Source organism: Eumetopias jubatus, unplaced genomic scaffold, assembly GCF_037043125.1.
Source record: "Eumetopias jubatus isolate StellerSeaLion01/CBP00866 unplaced genomic scaffold, mEumJub1_p1.0 scaffold_12, whole genome shotgun sequence".
In the NCBI taxonomy this organism is placed as follows: domain Eukaryota; kingdom Metazoa; phylum Chordata; class Mammalia; order Carnivora; family Otariidae; genus Eumetopias; species Eumetopias jubatus.
In genome coordinates this window covers 6610019-6632413 of record NW_028274818.1, presented here as the reverse complement: position 1 = coordinate 6632413, position 22395 = coordinate 6610019, and the positions used below count along the sequence as shown (strand labels likewise).

The 22395-nt window shown below is 57.2% G+C and overlaps 2 protein-coding genes across 4 annotated transcripts in view; one reads left to right on the top strand and one right to left on the bottom strand.

Annotated features, from left to right (window-relative positions):
• Nucleotides 1-3502: 3502 nt before the first annotated feature.
• LOC114210452 (carboxyl-terminal PDZ ligand of neuronal nitric oxide synthase protein) overlaps nucleotides 3503-22395 on the bottom strand; it is a 274259-nt gene continuing 255366 nt past the window's right edge. Inside the window, exons 9-12 of one of the 2 annotated variants that reach the window (XM_088016860.1) lie at nucleotides 19627-19792; nucleotides 18081-18233; nucleotides 4846-5155; nucleotides 3503-4075 (exon numbers count right to left, since the gene is read on the bottom strand). In XM_088016860.1, coding sequence (XP_087872986.1) covers nucleotides 3607-4075; nucleotides 4846-5155; nucleotides 18081-18233; nucleotides 19627-19792 — 1098 coding nt within the window. In that variant the 3' untranslated portion in view covers nucleotides 3503-3606. Of the gene's footprint in view, nucleotides 4076-4845; nucleotides 5156-17838; nucleotides 18234-19626; nucleotides 19793-22395 lie in introns of those variants that run through there. The other variant, XM_028104724.2, reaches the window with a different exon arrangement.
• Nucleotides 9141-11787, top strand: SPATA46 (spermatogenesis associated 46). Of its 2 annotated transcripts, none has more exons than XM_028104713.2 (3): nucleotides 9141-9337; nucleotides 10577-10690; nucleotides 11261-11787. In XM_028104713.2, exons 1-3 carry the CDS (start codon nucleotides 9235-9237, stop codon nucleotides 11785-11787), a joined length of 744 nt encoding a protein of 247 aa, XP_027960514.1. In that variant the 5' UTR covers nucleotides 9141-9234. The 2 variants fall into 2 exon arrangements, with proteins under 2 accessions (XP_027960514.1, XP_087873224.1); XM_088017098.1 differs by lacking the exon at nucleotides 9141-9337 and adding an exon at nucleotides 9412-9490.

The window sequence follows — 22395 nt, the reverse complement described above, 5'->3', positions numbered from 1 at the left end:
TGTGAGTCCTCTGGGTCCCTGGGTCCGACACCGGCCTGGGGCCAGCAAGGCTTCCGGCCGCACTGCTCCAAGCCACAGTCTCCCAATAAGCGAGCACCGAGCCTCGAGTTGCCCCAGGGCCTCTGTCCGCAGCTCCAGTCCCTCTGAAGAAGGTCTGTGCACACAAGCACAGCCCCGTCCCCTCGGTGGAAGAGGGCTGCACCCCAGGGTAAGTCACCGTCTAGAGGCCAATCCGGGGGTCCGCTTGCATGTCCTCCTGAGGAGGAGGGGCTTACCTGCGTCCGTCATGTCACCCCTGAAACAGCCTCATGACACTCAGGTTGGAAGAGGGACACTTAGCGGCCAGCCAGTTAGGGGGACAACCTGAGATCACTTCCCCCAAGGGCCTCAGGTGGGGGGTCAGCAGGCAGTGCCCACCTGCCTCGGGTTTCGACCTCTGTCTCGCCAGTCCAGGCTCCTAACCCAAAATGCCAATGCTCTCCACCCAACAAGCCAGCCTCAAGAAAATCGACCACTTCCCACCAGTCTGGAGAAACCAAAACCAAACCGGCAAAACCAAACCAGATCGTTTTATTCTGCAGTTTCCTTTTACCAGAACACTACTAAAAATATAAATATAAAATCTCTAGAAAATACTCATACTCAGAATAGATCTGTCATCTTCCTCTCCCAGACTGGGACCAAACTCTTTGTTCTTTCAAAGCTGATGGACCATAAGCATGTTTGTCTTCATACTGTGCACGTACATCACACAGGTAAGTTATGCTCTGTGCAGGGGAATGCGCCACCCTCTTGCCAGGTTCTGGAAGCTCACCTGTGATTTATCCGGGGAAGGCTATGTGCTGACTAGAGGGATACAGTAGGGTCGTGGGCTAACAGGGAGGGAAGAGACTCTGTGCCCCCAACTTCCTTATGCAGACCCAGAAATTGGGTCCTTTGCTCCTCATGATCCTGCCCTTGTGTCGACAAGGCCACCCAAGGGCCAAGCTCCTAGAGAAGCTGGACTATGAGGTGTTGGGGGGGGGGCGGCAGTGGCTGCCAGGCTGTGATCACAGGGAGGTCAGGCTGTTGAGACAGACACAGGAAGCCGGGCAGAGCCCAGGCCCTCAGCGGGACTAGAAGTTGCCATCGCTGCCGCCTGGGGGCAGCACTCAGCCCCTAGCACCAGGCAGTATCTGCTGCATCCAGGACGAGACTTCAGGCTCGAGCCCCTCTCCCCCAGGTGGCAGCATCCCCCCAGCCGAGGGAGGATGACGGCTGGGGTGGAGATCATAGAGAGGCCAAAGATTGGAGCAGGGTCCCACGCGGGCCCTTGTTCAGCATCAGACACTAGTCTGAGGAACTCCAGCGTCATCCTGGCGATGGTCCTGGGACGACCTGGGATCCCTGGGCTAACCCTGAGTCCGAGGGCCAGGATCTCAGCAGCGGCTGGGTATGGCATGGCGAGCAGGGTGCTTCAGCCTAACCCCAGGCCTGCCAGCTCTCCGCACGACCAGCCACCACGTCACCTGGCCGGGGCTACCCTGATCTCTGAGGCAGGAGCCCCAGGGCGCCAAGGCTCTGCTAAGTTTCCCGCCAGAGAGGCGAACGGAGCTTCTGGCGTGGAAGCTCCCAGCACCCATCTTTAGGTTCTCTGCCCCCATCCCCAGCGCTGTGTTGGGTGCAGAACTCCAAGTTGTTCTGGGAGAACTCACAGTCTTCCAAATGCTAGTCCCGAAAACTTCTGGGTCTCGGGGTCAGAGATCATACCGTCGTGATGTCCTTGGAGGAAAGCAGCAGGATCTAGACCGTCAGTAGCTGCGCTGCTCACTGCACCCCGGCCAGCAGGGTGCCCGGCCTGCGCAGCCCCTCGGGGAAGGGAGCCGAGGCTTTGCAGGGAACACGTGGTGCAGCCTGGCCTTCCGGAGCAATGGGAGATGGGGCTCGAGACGGGGCGGGAAGGCTGCAGAAGCCAGAATGCAGGAAGGGCAGCTGGCACCCTGGCGAGCCTACCCCCCATCAGGCTCTGGGTCCAGAGGAGTTTGCTTGGATGTTTCATGCGGCAGAGGTTGGAGGGGGGAGCAGGAACGGGGTGACGGTGTGAAGTGGGAAGTGAGCAGTATTGGGGGGCACGGGGAGCTGAATGGACAGAAAAGGGGTGGCCGCAGGAGTCCCAGGAGGAAGACTGCCCACCGGCCTGCCACAGCTGGATATGCCACGCCAGCCTTCTCCCGGGGAGCCGGCCACCCTGTTCAACAAAAGGGAGGTTCTCTTCTTGCTGCAAAGGCCCCCAGGGTTGGGATCGCCCCCTGACAGGGTCTCCTGGCCACAGGAAGACAGCATGACAGGAGCCCTGGTGGGAGAGAGGAACATAAAAGTGCGTTAACCCAGGAGGGTCGGAACCAGTTGGGGTTGGATGCACTGAGTCGGTCCCCCGACATGGATCCCGAAGGCCGGGACGCAGAGAGGACCGTGCAGCATCCAGGCAGGGGGAAGGCAGGGCAGAGGCCCCTCGTGGGAGACACAGGCCATTCCGGCACGAGAGCAAAGCCCCTTCTGCCTGGTGAGAGGTGGTTCGCGCCACGGCTCCTCCCACACCGCCGTCTCACATCCGTCACCCCGGCTCTGGCACTTACCACACCCAGACCCTACATCTGCCTCATTTCAGGCCTTGGGCTGGTCCCTGAAAAGCTGCTCTGCCCGCCGCCGCCCCCCCCCCCCCCCCGCCACGCCTCCACGGTGGCTGCTCTGTCCTCAGCCTGTCTTCTCCACGACTTCGGCTCCAGGTTCTCAAGGTCAGCTGCCTAGACACCAAGTCATGGGCCCTGTCCCCAAGCGAGATGGTGATCTGCTGTGCTGCTTCTGCTGGGGCCTGCGCAGCCCAGTCTTCACACAGCAGGGGTGGCCCGGCCTCCCCTTCTGCGCAGGAAGCCCACACGTGGCGGGTCGTACCCCTTTCCCCCAGTGCCTCCTCAGTGGCTGGCTCTGTGCCCTGTCCCGGGGGGCTTGGCGCGTTCCCCAACTGGCCAGACAGGAAACACCCCGAGAGCCCCCGGCGACCAGGCTGCCTCCAGGTCTCAGGCCTGGTGTCCCCTCTGGCCCACACCCAGAGGGCAGAGGCAAGGCAACCACCTGGGGTCTCCGTGGTCTTGGGAGAGCAGTGGCTGGGCGGCACTCAGGGTATGCAGCGTTCCAGGTCCGAGCCCATCATCCGCCAAACCCATCATTCCCCACCAGCTAGATCCCCCCCCCCCCCGCCCCCGAGGCAGGAGAAACGAACCAGGGCAGGGAGGGAGGGGGCGGGGGCACAGACAGCGTGTGGGAGGCCGGCAGGAGCCTTCATCCCAGGCTGGTGGCCCTGGGGTCCAGTGGGAAGTCAGGGCAGCTTGGGAGTAGAGGGGCTCCAACATCCCAGGGCTGCGGCCGGCACCCAGAGGAGCTTACGGAACACGAGCCTTTAACGAGGACGACTGAGGGACTCTTGGCCCTGCACAGCCCACACGGGGGGACCGGCTCTCCGCTGATCTCTGCACAAGGGGGCAAAGGGCACAAAGAGCTGGGGGGCAAGGGGTACGAGGGAAGGAGATGGCCGAGGGGAAGGGGGGTGCTTGGCAGGGAGAAGAGGCCCTACTCAAAGGAGAGCAGGTCTGGGTGCCGGCCCTCATTGTCAAGGCTGGAGGTCCGTGCCCGAGGAGGGGGGCTGCTGGCCTCCAGTGGCTCGGCCAGGTGGACGGGGCTGAGTCTGAGGCCATTCCTCTCAAGGAGGCCAGGGGAGGAGGCCCTTCGGCACTCAGTCATCTTCAGCTTGGGCTCGTCCTGGCTGTCCTGGTGAATCAGGTCAGGCACAGACGGGGAAACTTCTCCATTGGGCAGAGCCTCGCCCCTATCTGCCATTTCCACAGGGGCCTCCGGCTGGGCAGGGGGAAGGGTGTCCTGGGGCTGCCCAGGAGACAGCTCGGTCCCATACTCCAGGCTGCTTAGGACGGGCTGTGACGAAATCAGCATGTCCTGTGTGGTCTTCAGGGCCCGAGGCGTTCGCTTCCTGGTGATGGGGGGCGGGGGGTCCAGTCGAGGGAATGCTTCTTGCAGGGCTGACCTGTGGGGTTGATGACAACAGGCACGTGTGCTCTAAGGATGGCGAGACCCAGAGCCCTGGTCCTTGCTTGTCTAGCTCCCCCACCCAGCAAGCGCTTTCCTGCTTGGGCCTCATCCTCGGTGTGCTGTGTGGGCTGTGGAAGCTGGAGCACCGCCGGCTTTTGCCCTGCACCACCCCCCCGGCGGGGCTGCTGTCGCCGCTGGGACCACTGGTGAGCTATGGGGGACTGTGCCAGCTGAGGAGCACAGCGGGTGGTGAAAACAAGGCCTGGAAGGGACCTGGTGGCCCCAGCGGGCTTCTCCCTCCCCTGCCCCTGTGGGTCCCACGGGCGCCCACGTTCCTCCACTACCACGAGCCGGGCAGTGGCTCGAAGGTGAGGCTGGGTATTAGAATCCACCCAGGGAGCTTTGGGCGATGCTGGGGCTCGACTCCAGCTCCACCCACTCCTAACTTCGTAACCCGAAGCTCCTCACCTTACCCCTCTGAACTTGGTTCTGTGCAAGACAGGAACCACCTGATCCATCTCAGGGCCGCTGCAAGGGCTGGGGGGGGGGGGGGGCGGGAGGGGGGGCGTGTGGCCCAGCGTTTGCAGACCCCGGACAGGCACCCAGTAAACCTCGGTCGTGGTGACCGGGTGACAGCCAGCAACCAAGGACACGGCCCAGCCCTGTTCTCTGCAGGAGGAGCTCACGTCCCCGGCTCAGGGCTGCTCTCTGGGTTCATCCCGGGTTCACCCGGGAGCTCGGCGGGCCCGCCCCCCCCACACTCACCTCTCCTCCTCGCCAGCAACTCCGCCGGCCAGCCGGGCCCCCGCGGTCCTGTTGATCTCCATGGCGCCCGCACCGTCCAGGCTCGAGGGCTCTTTCCTCCGCAGGAAGTCGTTGACTTTGGCCCCCACGGCTCTGCCCAGGTTCTTGAGGTGCTGACTGCTGCCCACCCAGAGTCCCGGCCCGCCGGGCTCCACCGGCCCCGGGGCGGCAGAGCTGGGGGCCACCAGCCTGGACAAGTGGGGGAAGGAGCAGCTGGGCTGCAGCTTCGGAGCGTGGGCCGCGTTCAAGTTCTCAAACACGCCGTGGTCCACTGCAAACAGAGGGGAAGACAGACACGGTGAGCGGGGCGGGTCCCCCTGCCTCTCGCCCTGACAGCGCACCCACCACTGTCATTTCCCGAGGCTTTGGTAACATTCAGGAGAGAACCAGCAGAGGTACTCCTGACCCTCCCGGTCGCGTTTTCCTGATGGGATGTGGGATCAGCAATTCCAGTTCTGCCCCGCCTGGTTCATCAGGGACAAGCTCGAGCCACAAACCCGTCACTTCAACCGAACTTATCCCTTTAAACCTGCCTCCTCGACTCCTGGCTTGACCCCTCACCTTGGGGTCACTGAGCCCTCTGAAGAAAAACTGATGAAGTCATGAGCTATGGTATTTTTCTCTCGCCGTGAACACAAGCTGAGCAGACGTCAGCACTGGGGCCGAAGCTTTAATGGCTAGCCTGGTCTGGTATACAGTAGGTGCTCAATAAATCTCTCAAACTGCCAGGCCCATTCTGCAGATGGGAGAATTGTAGAGGCCAAAATCATAGCTCCAGTGTTTTGTCCCCGGAACGACCGGTGCTCAGGGCTTTAGGCCACACCGTCCACGTCCACACGCTTGTACCAGGGTGTCCTCCCCCACCTGGAAGTCAAGCTCAGTCCTCCAAGGAGCCAGATGCATCCTGGGGCCTTGGAAGCACACGTGAGGTTTCTGTCCTTACCAACTACTCCAGATGTTCTGTTGATCTCGGGGATCTACACCTCTAAGTGCCCATTCCCACTGAGCCTTCCCAAGAGTACGTGAGGTGGGGGTGTGCTGCTGCTTCTGCTGAACTTGGCATAAAGCAGCTCCCTCTGCCCTGCCCTGCAGAGCCCCCAGCCGGAGCAGATGCATCTCCCTTAACTGTGGTTTCAACAGACATATCCCCCCTGCACCAACTAGCTAGAGAAGCCCTATTGTAAAGGTCTTTGGGCGGCAGCAGGAAGCTCTGGGGAGAGGAGCGGATGAACCCCACCCCCAGGTCTGCACGTCTGTCACACACACAGGGAAGGCACCATGGCGGGGGCCGTGCTAGGGAACTGGGTTTGAAGAGGCCCGGGGTCTGGGGCACAGAGCTGACGGGCTGAGGCAGCCTGGGCTCCGGGCGAGGCCATGCCATGCTAGCAGGACTTCCAGCCCGGCCCCCAGCGGGGTTATCAGTTCCTCTGACTCTGCCAAGAGCTCTATCTTGCCACATCACCATCCACTTCGGCATACTTTCCCTATCGCGTCTCGTAACCCTCCAGTTTTTCTTTAATCATAAAATCTGCAGAGAAGCCCTTTGCAATGAAAGCATTTAACTATTCCCCCCCCGAACCAGCAAGTATATTCGCGCCACTGCGAAACCAGGGCAAATGTCCAAAAGAGGTTCGCTGGGGAAGGCAGATCCCCCCAACTTCCTGGCTCAGATACATCCGGGGTGGTCTCCTTATTGGTCTCAAGTGAAATCTGCAGTGTAGACGTGCTCATTTCTGAAAGTGTAAGCAACAACAACAAAACCCTAAGTGACTTGTGAATTGTGAGCTCCTCTTATTTGAAAAACTGCCCTTGCGAACGTCTATGCTGAATTCTTAAGTAATTTAAAGATAACCTATCCTGTGTGTTCTTTGCAATTCCCTAAGTCTTTCTGGCAAACACACCTTGGCTCGATAATGAAATGGTGAGCTCCTTGAGGGGATGCAGCATCTGCAGTGATTTTTTTTTTTTTTTTTTTTTTTTTTTTTACTTTCTGGAGTGCTCAGCATAGGGCCTGGCGCAAGAGTCGGCATTTAGTAAGTTTGGCTTAATTGAATTGGCTTTTTATAGGAATACTTAAAACCTGACCACATTATGGGCGGACAGTGTAGAGAACTCTTCCTGAGCCTTTTTCCATTTATGAAAGCCAGTCATAACCTACTCTCTTGAGGTCAGCCCGAGAGCAACTGCTCTTGTCTCAGAAGTGGGACTCTGGCGGGGGGGGGGGGCTTCCTTCATTTCCACACCAGAAGGATGTGCCAGGAGCCCCTTTCCTGCTGGTGGCACTAATGACCCCCCACGCTCCATCCCTCCCTTTGGACTAGATGCAGGGTGGTTTGGAACGTAATGGCAATGATGGAAAGAAAAACCATGAGACCCCGACCTGGTGGCCCGCCCCGCAGCACCCCCCACATGCACACATCCGAGCAGAGCCAAGCATCTGTGACATAAGTCGTCCATAAGGAAGATGGTCTCTTACCTGTCCGAGAAAGGGGCTCGGAAAGCAGGTGGGAAGCAAACAAGAGAGAGACACATTTTATGTAGTGGCCGACCACTTTGGGAGTGTCACCTCCTGCCCGGGCCACCAGCAACAACATACCGGGAGAGTGTAACATGCAAGACAGCAGGCCTGCTGCCAGGAATATGACCAACCCTGGACAACCAGGTTCCCATGAACTCTTCAATACCTAGACTGAAAGTGTCTTGTTTTTAAAAACTCTACAAACAGGCTCTGACGCAGCTTCCCATGTGTTCCCCAATATTTTGAGCCCCCTCTACAGGCAGTCTATCTGAAGTTCCCAAGCTGGCAGCGGGAAGAATTCAATGACTGCCCCCCACGCCCGCAGGATGAAATTCAAAATCTTCTGGATTCTGTGTGCACACGCTCATTACTCTCCCATTTCTGCACACAAATCACCCGATTATAGACCAGGGAGATGTTCACCCATTCCAACCGTTAAATGAACAAAATAGGTGGACATGGTGGCAGGGAGGTTTGCCTAACGCTGCACAGGTCGCTAACGGCAGAGGGGGGTAAGAACTCACGCACGCCAACTCCCCGGGCCCCAGGATCTTCCTCTGCACTGCAGGGGCCAAATCAAATCGCCAATACCCTCAAAGCTGCCAAAGCCCATGGTGTCCATTAAATTCCAACGCCTTCTAAGCTTCTAAGCCAGGCTCTGGGGAGGCAGTGAGGTTCTCCACCCTGTCCTGCAACGCTGAAGTCCCGCAGGCGGATCCCAACAGGACGACGACTCCAGGCTCCCACACCCAGAAGCTCACTCGCACCTGCACGTGCTCCGCAGCTGGGCCACATCTTTCCACGCAGCCCAAGCAGATGCGCAATTAGATCAAATGCACTCTATGTACCTAGTGTGCCCCTGTTGTGATGCTCTAGAATGGGGCTTATCTTCAAAGTGGCACGATCACCTTTCACCCTTACTCCACAGCCCTCCAGCAGGCTAGGCTGGGACAGGACAGAAGCGAAGTCTCCCCAGCAAACTGCTTAGAAGGAGCACAATGGTGTTGAGTAAGCCGCCCTTTGTGTTTTAGTCATTCGCTAAAAATACACAGCACTAACCATTTAAAACATTATCTGGTCCCTATTCTTAGGCAGTGCACACTGAAGTATTTAGGCACAAAGGGACATGATGCTTGTAACTTACCTTGGAATAGCTCTGCAAACCAAGTATGGGGCAGAGGAAGGCGAATTGACAAAGCGAAAGGGGTAAAATGTTAACAACAGGAAAACCTGGATACAGAATACACGGAAACTGATTTTAGTTTTGCAACTTTTTGTCACTTTGAAACGATTTCCAAAGAAAACGTAAAAATTATACCCCAAACTTCAAAGCAGAGAGAACAAAAACATCTGATGGCAGAGGCGAGGCAGATGAAGGAGAAGCCAAGCAAGAAGCTTACTCAGAGAGGTCAGAAGTCCCCCGGGGTGTGTGTGTGTGTGTGTGTGTGTGTGTGTGTGTGTGTGTGTGTGTGTGCGTGCGTGTGTGTGTGTGTGTGTGTGTGTGTGTGTGTGTGTGTGTGTGTCAGCAAGGACATAGAAAGGACACCAAAGCGGGGTCAACAGATTACATCATGGTCACATCTCTGCTTATAGGCTTCCTTCCCCCTGGGCATTCTCAATCGAGGCAGGCCAATGAGGAATGACAAGCCCCAAAAAAGCTTTCCAAAATTTAAGAGACTCCATCAGTCTTTGAAAGGGACAGCCTGGCCAGCTAGTGGAATCATGGGGCCTTCTTGTGATGTCAACTGTACTCAGAATGTTCATCGTCTGGACAACCCAACCAGCCTCTTGGGAGCAGATGTGTGATCTCCATACCCTACGGTAGTCAGAATATGGAGAACTTCTCACTCCTCAGCATTTCTGGACCTCGAATCTCTTCCTCAGCCCTGAGCACTTTTCCCGACATTATGTCCTCACGTGCCACCAGCTTGCCAGGTAAACTCTGGTGCCACTAGGGCCACAAAAATGTGGGTTTTTTTGAAGCTTTTAATTGAGCACTCTACCAGATCATGTTACAGGACTACGATTTAGTGAGAATGTCAAATTATACATGGGGAGAAAATAATTTTTCAAAATGCTGCATTCATGGTAAGTAGTTCCTGCTGTTTATTCATTTCTGGCAAGGGAAAGATGGGGGAAAACACTTGTTACCCAGTTGTTTTTTTTCCTCTAGAATCTCAGGTGACTGTCTATGTAGAAGAGGGGCTAGTTTTAGCCCTGGTTGGACAAGATGGAGAAGAGGCAGGCTCACCAACCCCTCAGTAGGAACCTAGGAGGCAGGGTCCCTGAGGAGCATAGCAGGGAATCAAGGCAGATGCTCCGAGGACTCGCTATTCCAAGTGTGGTCTGTGGGCCTCTACATCGGCCTCACCTGGGAGCTTGTTAGCAATGCAGGCTCTCAGGCTAGGCTACCCCCAGACCTGCTGAATCAGAACCTGTGTGGGTAACAAGGCCTCCAGGTGGTTCCTGGAGAAGTGTGCACATTAAAGCTTGAGAAGGCTCCTCTACGCAGGAGCTAGCTCTCCGAAATATCCACGTGTCTGTAGGAAACCACCTCATACGGTGGTTTCCCAAACTGAGCTCTGGTCCCGCTCTGGGATTTGAGGCAGGCTTTTTTTTTTTTTTTTAACCGAGAGTTAGCAGTCATCAGAGTGTTCACACAGCTAGGGTCCACCTCAACGCTCCCCGGCTGTGGACAGGAGACGTTTCAATTGGAGAAACTGACTTCTCATCCCCAAAGGGGCCATGTAAGATAGCAACGTGGTTCGTGACTAGACTCCCTCCCTCCCCTGGATCCCAGAGCAAGCCCAGAGGCTGGAATGCAGCATGAGCGCGCGCGCGCGCGCGCACACACACACACACACACACACACACACACACACACACACACGAGAAGGATGGGCCAGGCAGAAAGCTCTCATCTGGTCTGCATCTAAAATTCTCCCTTGGAGAGAATCTTTCCCAGATCTCAACGAAAATGCCCCTTTGGAATTCCCCAGGATGCCACCCAGAATAGTTCCGCTTATCTGGGTGCAAAAGAGGGCACTGTTTTTCTTCAGCTTTGCAATGTCATAAAGTCCCAAGGTAGAGTCTCTAGGTATGTTGGGGGGCGGTGGTCAACAAGAGGACCCCCAACTTTGCGCAGCTCACCAGCGCGTTTCTTCCATAACCCAGACATGGCAAAGACTGCATTACCCACCGAGGGGGCCAGCCCAGCTCAGGCCCTGCCAGCCCAGTACCACAGGAGCGCCTTCCGGCTTGGGGTACGGAACACGGGGTTCTCTCCAGGTGAGGCCTTCTCTGCCTTGGGCGGGCACCTGTGAGAAGCTAGAGGGGCACAGGCTGCTCCCCGATGGGAAGGGTGCAAAACATTTCCACCCCCCACCCTCTCCTTCCTGGTCCTTCCTTCAGGAGACCCCCACCGGCCGGTCTCCTGAGCTGGGGTGAAACGGCAGCTTCCGCCCCCGTGGGTTGTTGTGGGCAGACAGGGAGGCTGGAAAAGCGGCCACTACCATTGGTGGTGGAAAAGGGGCGCTGGGAAGCCAGAGGGCGGGCTGCTCGCGGAGCCACCTACCTACCCTTAGAGGAGGCGGAGGCCAGGTGTCTGCAGGGAGCGCGGCCCGTGACAGACGCTGAGGCTTAGTGAATGTCGGTGGAGTCTCCACCCCTGAGATCAAACTGCCCTTTTTGGGAGCAGCCGGAAGGCAGGCCTCAGGCGGCTCTCCCCACCCCAACTCCCCCCCTGCTCTCAGTCCCGCAGTCAAGGGGGGGGCGGGGAGGGACCCCGAGGCCACGCCTGACTCCTGACCTCTTGCCTTTCTGCTTCTCCATGCTCAGAGCCCACCCTTTCCTCCGCAGACTGCATTTTGGGGGACCCTCAGAACGGGAAGCAGCTGAGGAGGAACTGCACCATCTACCGGCCCTGGTTCTCCCCTTACAGCTACTTTGTGTGCACAGACCAGGAGAGCCACCTGGAGGCCTATAGCCTCCCAGCGGTGCAGCGGGACGAGGGCAGGGGGGACAGCTGCCTTCCGGAGGACTTGGCCGAGAGCCTCTGCTCACCGTCTTCCTCCCCGGAGAACACCTGCCCCCGAGAGGCTACCAAGCAGTCCCGGCCCGGCCTGGACTCCACGGACTACATCACGTCCCAGGACATTCTCACGGCCTCCAGGTGGCACCCGGCCCTGCAGAGCGGCTACAAGTGTGCAGCCTGCTGCCGCATGTACCCCACTCTGCACTCCCTCAAGAGCCACATCAAGGGGGGCTTCAGGGAGGGCTTCAGCTGCAAGGTGTACTACTGCAAGCTCAAAACGCTCTGGGGCAAGGAGCAGAAGGCCCGGCCGGGAGACAGGCTCTCCTCGGGCGGCTGCCAGGCCTTCAAGTAGCCCAGCTGGAGGGCCGCAGCTGTCCTGTTAGCCGACATCTCAGGGAAAGAGGGGTTGAAGCCTAGTTGTGTCTACGGAGAGATGTCAATAAACCGAAGTTAGCCACAGCCTTCTGTCAAGTGCGAGGTCACCCTGATCCACCCGCGGTCCTTCCTGGTCCCCATCCCGTGCCCCTTTGGCGAACGGTTACCTAGCAACAGCAGGTCCCCCCTTGCTGCCCCTCCCACCTTCCCTTCCCCTCTCCTTGTCAAGTTTGAGAATAGCCTCTATGGTGGTGCTTTTCAAGGTGAGGTGCCCAGATCAGCCGTGCCAGCATCCCCTGGGAATTGGCTAGAAATGCTATCTCAGGTTCACTGAATCAGAGACTCGGCAGGTAGCTCGGCAGTCCGGGTTCTCAGCAGCCTTCTGGGTGATTCTGGGGCAGCGCAAGCATGAGAACGCTGCTCTTAAGATGCTGGCTTCCTGGTTGTCCCCCCTGTGACCGGTCCCTGCCACACCCCGCTCAGAGGGGAGGGCTCGCCCAGAGGGCAGGAGAAAGAACATCCTTTCCCACAGGCACAGGGACGTTTCCCGCATCGTCGAGAAGCTTCTCGGGTGTTAGATCTCCTGAGGGGTAGAACAGGGAGGACTGCATGCCCCCACGCATAAGGCAGGAAAGAGGCGCACAGGGCCGGGCCCACCCCCCACACCGTGCACCACAGCCCTTCACTTGGAAGGGGCACACTTGCTGAAGCACACCAGCCTTGCTTCTGACCCAGGGGCAGCTCTACCTGGCTGTGTTGAGTCATGTCAAAGTAGGCAGGTACACACGTGAAAACACGGCTTCCCATTACCAAGTAATGCACCAGCAGGCAACCCCGACGTTCATCCCATTTCTGAGCAAGCCTCACGACCAACTCCGGCCCAGAAACATGGCTGAACATCAGGGATGCAGGGAAGACATCTGTTTTACCCATTATGTGGTTTAAAAAAAAAAAAAAAAAGAGCTGAATGCTTAATGGTCTTATTTTTAGGCCTTATTTACCTCTCATTTCGTCTCCCTAATGCCCCAGGGACCCTCTCACTGCCATGGGGCATCTCCTCTGGGGGGGGGGGTGGGCCCAGCCTCAACCCTCCCTTCACCTCTGCCTCCCCGCCGGTTGGCCAACAGGCTGGAAGGGAAGACTCCCCCTTGCCCTTCGAGTGGTCCTATAGTAAGGTCTCTGCTTTCCGGTTTAGCACAGCTGCTTCTGCTTACCCCTGTCCTGCCAAATCATCGTCTGTGGTTCTTTCGTGAAAGGCTGGCCTCAACTCCTGTCATGTCCCACGCCGAGAGAGCCTTCCCCACTCGCTCTCTCCCCACCCTCTGCCAACGCAGCCAGAGTCCAAGAATGTACTTAAACTGAGGATCCCAGCCTGTCCGCTCGGGGGTGGGTGGTCTCTCTAGGCAGCTCTGACGTCACTCCCTGGACCCCCCCCCGGGGGGGGGAGGCAGACGTGTCCTCATTCTGATTTCCTGTTTCCCAAAAAGGAAAAGCCACCTACCCCCTTGAAGACCTGCCCCTATGCGTGTCACTGTGCACGTGCGTCCCCTCGGTGGGGCCCTTGAGGAGGGGGTACAAGGAGGGGCTCACGTGGGGGCCTCGTGGCCTTACCTCGGTCTGTGGGAGAATCAGGAGGAATCAGCTCTTGTCTGGCCTCACACCCTTTGCCCAACCCACACTCCCTCCTCCAGGGCGTCCGTGTCGCAGGCACAGAACATTTTAAAAAAGACAGAAAGCCATCCCACAGCCGGGGTCTGGGCAGAAGGGCCACAGCACGTGCCGACTGCTGCCTTGGCAGGGGCTTGAGTTTTGTGTGAGGACGGGTGCTCTCCGCCTTTCACACATTTAATAGCATCATTGGGACCCCCAGGACCTTTCTCAGTGCAGAGTTCTGAGGAGAGTTTCAGCACACAGAAAACGCACCCGGCCCACAACTGCACGGACCACGTGAGCACATCCCCCCGCCCCAAATCAAGTGGAAGGTAAGCTCCATGGTGCCCTGAGCCCCTGCCAGGCGCTCTGCTGGGTGCTTGTAAAATGCAAGCTCATTTACTCTTCATTATCGCTTTATCTGGTCTATTTTATCCCCATTTTACAGATGAGAAAAACGGGGCCCAGTTCTATCACTCAGAAAAGGGCAAAGGGCATGTGAAGCTGGTTGATCGGACCCTCTCAACCTGCCCGCAGACCTGGCTGGGCCTGACAAAGCACCAGGCCCGGCAAGCCCTCTGCCTTCGAGAGGGCTAAACATTCTGGCCAAACTAGTCTGGTTTCCATGATGTTGGCTTTCCGGGATCCTGCAGCTTGTTTCTCTGACGCTCTTCCTTCGCTAGCCTTCCTCTTCCCTTTCATGTTGCCTCCTGGCAGGAAAGCCAAGTGCCCTGGAGCCAGGGCCGCTCCGCTGAGCCGAGCGGCAAGGGCACCATGATGCCTGCGGGCAGGTGTGGGGACCGGCCTGTTTTGATTCTGCGGTAGACATTTTAGGAACAGAGTTGTTCGGAATCCTACTCATTGCATGTTTCAGACATTTAGTCAAGGGAGTCAGTGAAATTTTATGATCTAGATGATTTTAGTTATAGCTGGAAACATCTATGATGTCGTACCTTTTCAGGCACTCAAAACTTGCTTATATGCCAGTGATGTCTGCAGTGTGAAATGACCCGGGCCTGGGAGGGTCTAGAACAGTGGGCACCAGCCTGGGGCCTTTCAACTTCAGGACTTCTGACATTTGGGGAAGAATGATTCTCTATTGTGGCGGGGGAGGGGGGGTCGCTCTCCTGTGCACTGTAGGATGTTTAGCAACATCCCTGGCTTCTACCCACTAAGTATCAAAAGCATCCTTCACCCAGCTGGGACAAACCAAAACCGTCTCCAGGCACTGCCCAATGTCCCGCACGGAAGCAACATCATCCCCGGATGAGAACCACGGCTGAGCCATCTGATCAGCAAGGCTGGTCTGGATAAACCGCCCCTGAAGGCACCACCTCCCTGCCTTCTGTTTTCCGAACACCACAACCCTTGAGAACTGTGCGTCGCAGAGCTGATGGCCGCTGGCTTGGGAAGGGGGGTGGAAGTGAGGGCAAGTCAGGGAGCAGGAGGAAGAGAAGCAGCAAGAAAAGACCAAGGAAAAGCTTTTAGAAATAAGAAAGGTTTATTTAGCAAAAGCCACTAGACTGGTGACGACATCCAGGGAGTAAGTGCACTTTACATGAACAGATTCTTGTCCCAGAGAGTTGAACCAACAGAGTTAATGACACAACAGTTTCAGATGAAGAGGCTCGGGGTCGGTGCGGTAAGAGGCGGCGGTCAGGCAAAGAGGAAATCAGAGGAACCCGAGTCATGAACAGAAGCCACGGGGAGAAGGGAAGCTAGGAGGGGGCTTCACAGAGAGTGCTGACACAAGCAGGAATATAAGGGATATCATTTGCACCCCAACACGCAGTCCGTTCTGTGCAGAGAAATTCTTTGCTGGCTCTGCACCTGGGAGAGCCTCACGTGCCCAGGAGTCTGCCCGCGTGTGGGGGGAGGCTGAGGCAGGCACCAATAAGGCAGGCGCCCCCCTGGTGTCCACTTGTCCTCTAGACAGGGCAGAGCAGAAGGATGGAAAGAGGAGGGAGGCAGGAGCTGAGTGAGCACAGCAAGAAGCAAGGAGGGAGGAGCGGGAGGGTGACGTCGCTGGGAAATCAGGTCTGCGGTGTTCTCTTTCCTGCCCAGGGGCTGGTGACCCGTCAAGGCCCTTCGATCTTGTCCCCCATTTCCACACCCCGGTGTGCGTTGCTCTGGGTCACACCGGGGGTGATGCCGACACGCAAACCAGCGCTCCAGGGAAGGCCCCCTCTGGGGGAGGCTGGGGCTGGGGCAGCTGGAAACCACTGTGGAGCATCCGAGGGCAAGGGTCCTGGATGGGTCCGGAGTCAGGGGTACAGACAACTAGCCTCTTCAAATTCCTTAATCTCTCCTAAACTCCCTTCGTTCCCTCTGCAAGCTTCTCTAGACCCTTCAGAAACTATTCCCCGCCCCAGCCCTCCCTCTCCTGCCACATGCCACAAACCCAATCCACTGGCCCCTGGCTTCACCCTCAGCTCCTGCTTACAAGCAGCGGGCCTCGAGAAGCCAGACCTTCCGCTCCCCCCGAACACTCAAGAAGATCCTACCACTCTGAGAGGCCACACCCAGGTGAGGGTCTGGGAAGCCGGCTAGGCTCCGCCACACCGGATTCCTGACATCCCTCCCTGTGTTTGGGGCTCTCAGCTTCCTGGTTCTTCCTGGTGTATCTGAACCTACTTCCATCCAATGGTTGATCAGAAAAGACAGCAAAATAAACAGAACCACCCCTCTCCAACTAAATACACGTTAGGGAAACAACACAACTCTGCTGTCGTTCAAACGCCCTGAAGATTCACATTCTCTTGTCTCTCGTCACTTCTCGCAAGCCCCCCCCCCCCACACGTACTCACCTTCCCTCACACGGGTATACAAGCCTGTACGTACACATGCACGCGCACACATCCGTTCACCACCCCATCCCATTTCTGCCGATACCCTGGTGCGCCAACAAAGGCTACACCATAAAGCTACGTGTATTTCCTTTCATTTGGACTTTCTAGTCTAGAAGAAACCCAGCTGTTTTAAGAAAAGGGCTACGCTCTCATTTATATAAATTTTAAAGCAAAGTCGGGGTTGAAGAACTCTGTTTTTTGGGTAACCCCATCCTTACCAACAAATCCTCAAAGAATACTGCAGTCTGGGTCTGTCGCTTGTTGTCCCGGATAAAGACTTATTTCCCCAAACACAGGACCCTAGCAATGGCTCAGCTCTCTCTCAAGGCATTTCTAAATCTGCTAACAGCCACTCACGGCCTGTGGCAAAGGGAGCGTGGGCTCCCTGCCACGGTCAGCCCGCCGGACCAGGTGGGAATCTCTAGACAAGGCCTGGATGGTCAAAGATGGGAGATGTGCTCGAGGCACGCACCCACACAGATGGGTCAAGGAGGGACAGGGCTGTGGTCCCTGACTGAAGTGGCAGTGATTCCGAAGAGTGGAAAGAAATAGTCTCAGCTACCCGCTCGTTTGTTTTTTTCTGCAGTAAAAACTGACCAATACCCCAGTGGAGGGGACGGGTTGAGAGGTAAGGCTGGGGGCTCAGGGGCTTTCTCAGAGGGGAGGGTGCTACACAAGCCTTGGCCAGCACGGCCCCTGAGGCAGGACACAGAGGAGAGAAGCGGGCAGCTTCCCAGCCTCCAGGCGGAGGGGCTGGGCTTGCAGGCAGGAAGGCGGGCAAGGCTCCCACCCTGAGGAATCCAACCTATGTCATCTGTGGCCCCTTTCACTGCATGGCCCCGACCAACGTTCAAATCCCAGTCTCCCTCCGAAGCCGGAGAAAATGGCCAGATTCAAGTCATCCGAAAGCTCAGCCGATGTGACATCCCAATTCCATGCTCCTACTGAAAGCACCGGCCGGTCCCTCACCGCCCGGAGCATTCAGCATCTATCATCTCCACAGCTGCCTAGAGAAGGAATTCCTTCCGTAAGGTCAGGGGAGGGTTAGGCAACTGGTAGCATCCTGGATATCCAGACACACAGGACCTCAGCGGGTACCTGATGGTTTTCCTTTGCCCTGGGGACCACAAGATGGGGCGGGAGTGGGCGACCGGGGCGTCCCGGGCCGGGACAGAGGAGCCTGACGAAACAGCCCGCACACAGCAGGTCCTCGGGTAGCCTGGTGGGCCCCACGAAGGACCCTCTCGCAAAGCGAGGGCCTCTGGAGGGCCCTGCCCTCCCCTCCCAAGTCTCAAGTGGGAGAGAAGGGCCCATTCACCGCTGGGAGTCCCAGGGCTCCCCCTTGGCACCCTCCGAAGCAAAGTCCTAATCCCCTCCTGAAACCGCAGGCTCTCCGGGGCCCCTGGCTGGAGCCAACGTCGCTCGTCCTCCGGGTGCTCACCGCCCTCCGCCGCGCGGGCATCCTCGGCGGTGCGCCCGGCCCCGCCCCCGGCCCCCCGCGTCCCTCCGGCCCCCACGCCAGGCCCACCCTACACGGCGATCTCATCGTCCAGGCTGTCGCCCAGCTCCTGCCTCGGCAGGACGTTCAGCAGGCGTGGCAGCTCCTCCTGGGACCACGAGTCGCGCTCCTCGCTCTCGTCCGTGTTGGACTCGTACTCCGAGGCGATGCCCGACTCGCGGAACTTGAGGAGCTCCAGGCCGCTCAGTAGCGGGCCCGCGGGCGGCGGCAGGAAACGGAAGCACTCCAGCTTCACCAGGCAGTCGCGCCTACCTAGGGGGCTGCCGGCCGGGTGGGCCAGCTCGGCCAGGCCCGCACCCGGGGGCGGCGAGGGCAGGTCCTCCGGCTGCGGGGTGGTGGGGTCGCAGAGCACCGGCAGACCTCCGGAGCGGAAGGTGATCTCCAGCAAGCTGTCCTGGGAGCCCACTGGAAGGGGGACAAGAGCAGAGGAGGCCAGGTCAGCGAGGCAGGGGGACACGAGCTGGGTCCAAACCTGGGTCCAAACCGAGAGGGCCAGAGCGGCGTCTCCGTCAACAGAGACAGAAGCCCAGAGAGGCTTCCAGTGCTGAAATGCAGTGGCTGTTCCCAACCTATACCTTTGTGCTACTTTAGCAAGAGCCCCAGCCCTGCCCAGACCTACTGATCATGACCTCTGTAGGCTGGACTTGGGAATATTCATTTCTTTTTTTTTAAGATTTTATTTATTTGACAGAGAGAGACACAGCGAAAGAGGGAACACAAGCAGGGGGAGTGTGAGAGGGAGAGGGAGAAGCAGGCCCTCCACTGAGCAGGGAGCCTGACACGGGGCTCGAGCCCAGGACCCTGGGATCACGACACGAGCCGAAGGCAGACATCCAACGACTGAGCCACCCAGGTGCCCCGAATATTCATTTTTTTAAAAAAAGCTATAGGGGATAGTCTGAGGGAACTACTGGTCTCCTAGGAAATACATTCGTTTTGCAATCAGACCCGGGAATCTTGGCTCCACACCTTGCTGGTCCTGTAACCTTGAGCCAGTGACTTCACCTATCGGAGTCTGTCTCGTGTACAAAATGGGCATAACAACATCTATGGCTGTAGAGATTAGACGACATCATATCTGTAAAATTCTATCACGGTTTCTGGCATGGTCGATGGCCAGTGGCTATGTGACCGGCATGCATATAGAGCACACTTCCAGGCCACGAATCAGCACGAGGAAGGCCTGGAGATGTGCTGTCTTCTAGTACCTCCAAGGCCAGCCCAGAGTCAGCTGGGCATCTCAGGCCGGGCGCCAGGCAACCTGTGCCATGCATCAGCAGCGCTATCTGGCCAGTTCTTTCCTGCCTTATCCGCAGAGTAGACACCTGCTACCAGCATGTTCTACGCTACAGAGTTCTATGCTACGGCGCGGGGGAGGGTAAACTCCGGTACAGTGTGAAGACTCCCACCGAGCTCCCAGACAACGTGCCACACAACAGGTGCTCAGTATGTTTCAAATGGAAAAGCCCACAAAGAAAGAAATAGACTGCCTTAGGACGTGGAGTGTCTGAGCCCCTTTCGAGAGGAGCCTGGATAAACACGTGGCAGTGACTCCCAGGGACATTCAAGGTCAAGTCTGGACACTGGACTAGAAGGAGCCAAGATCCTCTCTGACTCTGCCATTTCATAATTCCATGAAGCGTACGGACGGGACAAACAGAGCCGCCTCTGTTTTCTGCTAGAACACCAGGGCAGGGCAGGGGTCTAAGAAAACCCCACCAAAAGCTTCGGGGAAAAGAACGGGTGTTTTCCAGAGCCTCCACGGAGGGAGGCGAGGCTGGGCAGGGCCCCCACTTACTAGCATTCTGTCCTGACAGCTTCAGCTCCAGCTCCTGCACCTGCTTGACCAGCAGAGAGATATGTTGGAGCATGTCCTTGTTCTGCAGCAGGAGCTGGTGCACGCGGGCCTGGGCCTCCAGCCGCGCAGCCGCTTCGGCAGCCAGCTGGTCCTTCAGCAAGTGAACCTACAGAGACGAGGTGGAGAAGACAGGGAGAAGGCAGGACAGAGAGGAGAGAGGGACATGAATACACCAAGAGTCACCAGGGTTCGGCTGGGACCGGAGACACCTGCCATGTTCAACTCAAGATAAAGAAGCCCTTCTGGGGCAAAATGGGCACCTGGGCTTGGAATTCGGAGTAGCCACAAGAAGCTGGGTCGCTTGGCCCTGGGCGTGTCTCTCTATGTCCTGAGTGAGGGCCACAGTGTGTCGCTCACCGACCACTCAGGGCCCAGCACCCAGAGTGAGAGGTACAAAAGAGCCGAGCCTCAGCCCCTCCGCCCCAGCCCCGTCAGGAGAGCTCCTTGACAGCTAATGTGTTCCCGCCATGTGGAGGGAGGAACCTTTTTCTCATCGTATCTTTTAAAAGAGAAAAACAGAAACGGATATACGGACCCATTACCTAGAAGAGTGTCACGGCAACCCCCGACGTGGCCTTTCCTCTCCCCTTCCTCGTGCCCGCATGTAAAGGGAAGCGGGAAGCCCCCCAGAGGCCCTTCACTCTCGAGGGGTTCATAGTAAAGTCTGTCCTGTCGCCTCTGGGCGTGCCTGACCGTCCATCCCCTTTTCGTTCGTTTCCCGTGGCACCTACGACGCTGCTTTACACGTGCTAGGGGCCAAACGTTTGCTGACTGCTTCATAGCAGGGCCTCCTCCCACAGGCCGGGAAGGGTGGCAGCACACAGTTTACAGAGCCACCCCCTGTGGGAGGAGGGGGACCCTCATTAACTGTCTCTCACGGCGGGGGGGGGGGAGGCGCGCAGCTGGCAACATGGCACCCAACGTGCTCGGGGCCGTGCGGGGGGGAGGTCTGTTCTTGCTGCGTAATCGGGTAGAGAGAAAAAAACACAGCAGGAGGTGGGGGGGTGATTGTATCAGGAGCCTGGCTTGAGGAAACTGAGTCACAAGGCAACAATCATGTTCACGCCCATGCGATTCCTGCACTAAGTGGTGGATAAACGGGGGTCTCCGTGGAGGGTTTCGGAAGGTCCCTGAAGAAAGGGAGCTAATGAATTTGGCCTGGACCAAGGCAGCCTGCGGGAAAGAGGCTTCCTTGGACGAAAAATACGGTGTGGACAAAGGCAGAGGCAGGCTGACTGGGGTGAGTCAGCTGGAGGCTGGGAGAGGAGGAAGGAAGGAGAGGGGCCAAAGACCTAGCTGACTCTCTGGTTCAGACAACAAATGCTCTGGATTTCTGAAGAGCCGTTTGCTCCGAAGAGATGCACATTTTACCGGGGAGTAAAAGATGGTATCCACCCTGTAGTCTGGCCAAGGTGGGCCCAGGGACCTGCCAAGCCCAGCGTCTGCCCCTTGCAGCCGCCAGCACTTGGAGAACCACAATCTCGGATGCGGCCGCTGCTTCCCTCCTGGCAGATTTGAGGACCTGACCTTGCAGTTGGCTCTGCTTCTAAGTGGGAGCCACTAATGAGATTAGTTGCCACTTTCCATTAGTGGTTCCTGAGATTGGGCCTTTCTTGCCCCTGGGGGAGGATGCCTAAGGAATCTAAAGTAAATCTGTCCTCCATGAGGTGCTGCTCAGGGCACGACTGACATTTTGGTTTAGAAATCAGCCTCATTTACTGCCTCATATCAACTAAGGAAAGATCTAGAGAGCGCTGAGAAGAGGGAAAGAAGCCACAACAATATTTTAATCTGGGTATCTGATGATGGGTGGCTGTTAAGCCTTTATCTTCTTTGGAAACTGAGACATGGAGCTATTTCACCTGAGATGCGCCCCCACCCCCCATCTTGCTGGTTCTGAGAAACAGGACAATTGCCGTGGGAAGCCCCCAGAAATGGGGTCCCCCCCCGCCCCCCGGGGAGGGGCCAACCTTCACCTTCCATCTGTGAGTAATGTAACTGATTCCAATCACGACTATCATTGAAAGGAATCTACTGAGCAGGCAGAATTGTAAATTATCCATTTTCCATTTTCTTTGGAATGAAACAGAAACATTAGCAAGAAATTTGGAACAAAATTTTCAATGCCTATAAGCAGAAAAAGCAGAGAAGTCTATCTCCTGCTAACTGGCATCTACAGAGGGCTCCCGACACACACACCATGGACTCGGATCCTTGCATCTTGCATGTGGACACCCCAATAGAATAGGCCAGTTGAGAGCACCAGACCAGGAGCTGGAATGTTCCAGTCTGTTGGTGACTCCCTCTGCAACTGTAGGTCATTCCCTTCCACCTGGACCTCCCTTTCTCCAGCTCTCAACTGAGGGGCCTGCCTAGAGGCTCAGGCAATGTAGGATTCCAGCACGAGGGGCCATTCGTCAAAGGCTCACGGAAGAAAATCCCTAGATTCCCACTCTGACATCAGAGAATTAGGACTGGGGACACAAGAGGAGTCCCCTCCTGCAGCAGCCGGGGTGGGGGGGGGGATATTGGGAGCTTCATTTGCAGGTAATCAAGTTCCCCACGGTAGACTACCATTAATACAAAAAAGTCGGCCCTTGAGTCGAATGTTTCTATCTGGCACTAAGCGCCATGAGAAAACGCTCCTGAGTCTGAGTGCTCCTTTTGCAGAATCAATCAGAATTTCAGCTTTGCAAATGCAGAGTTATA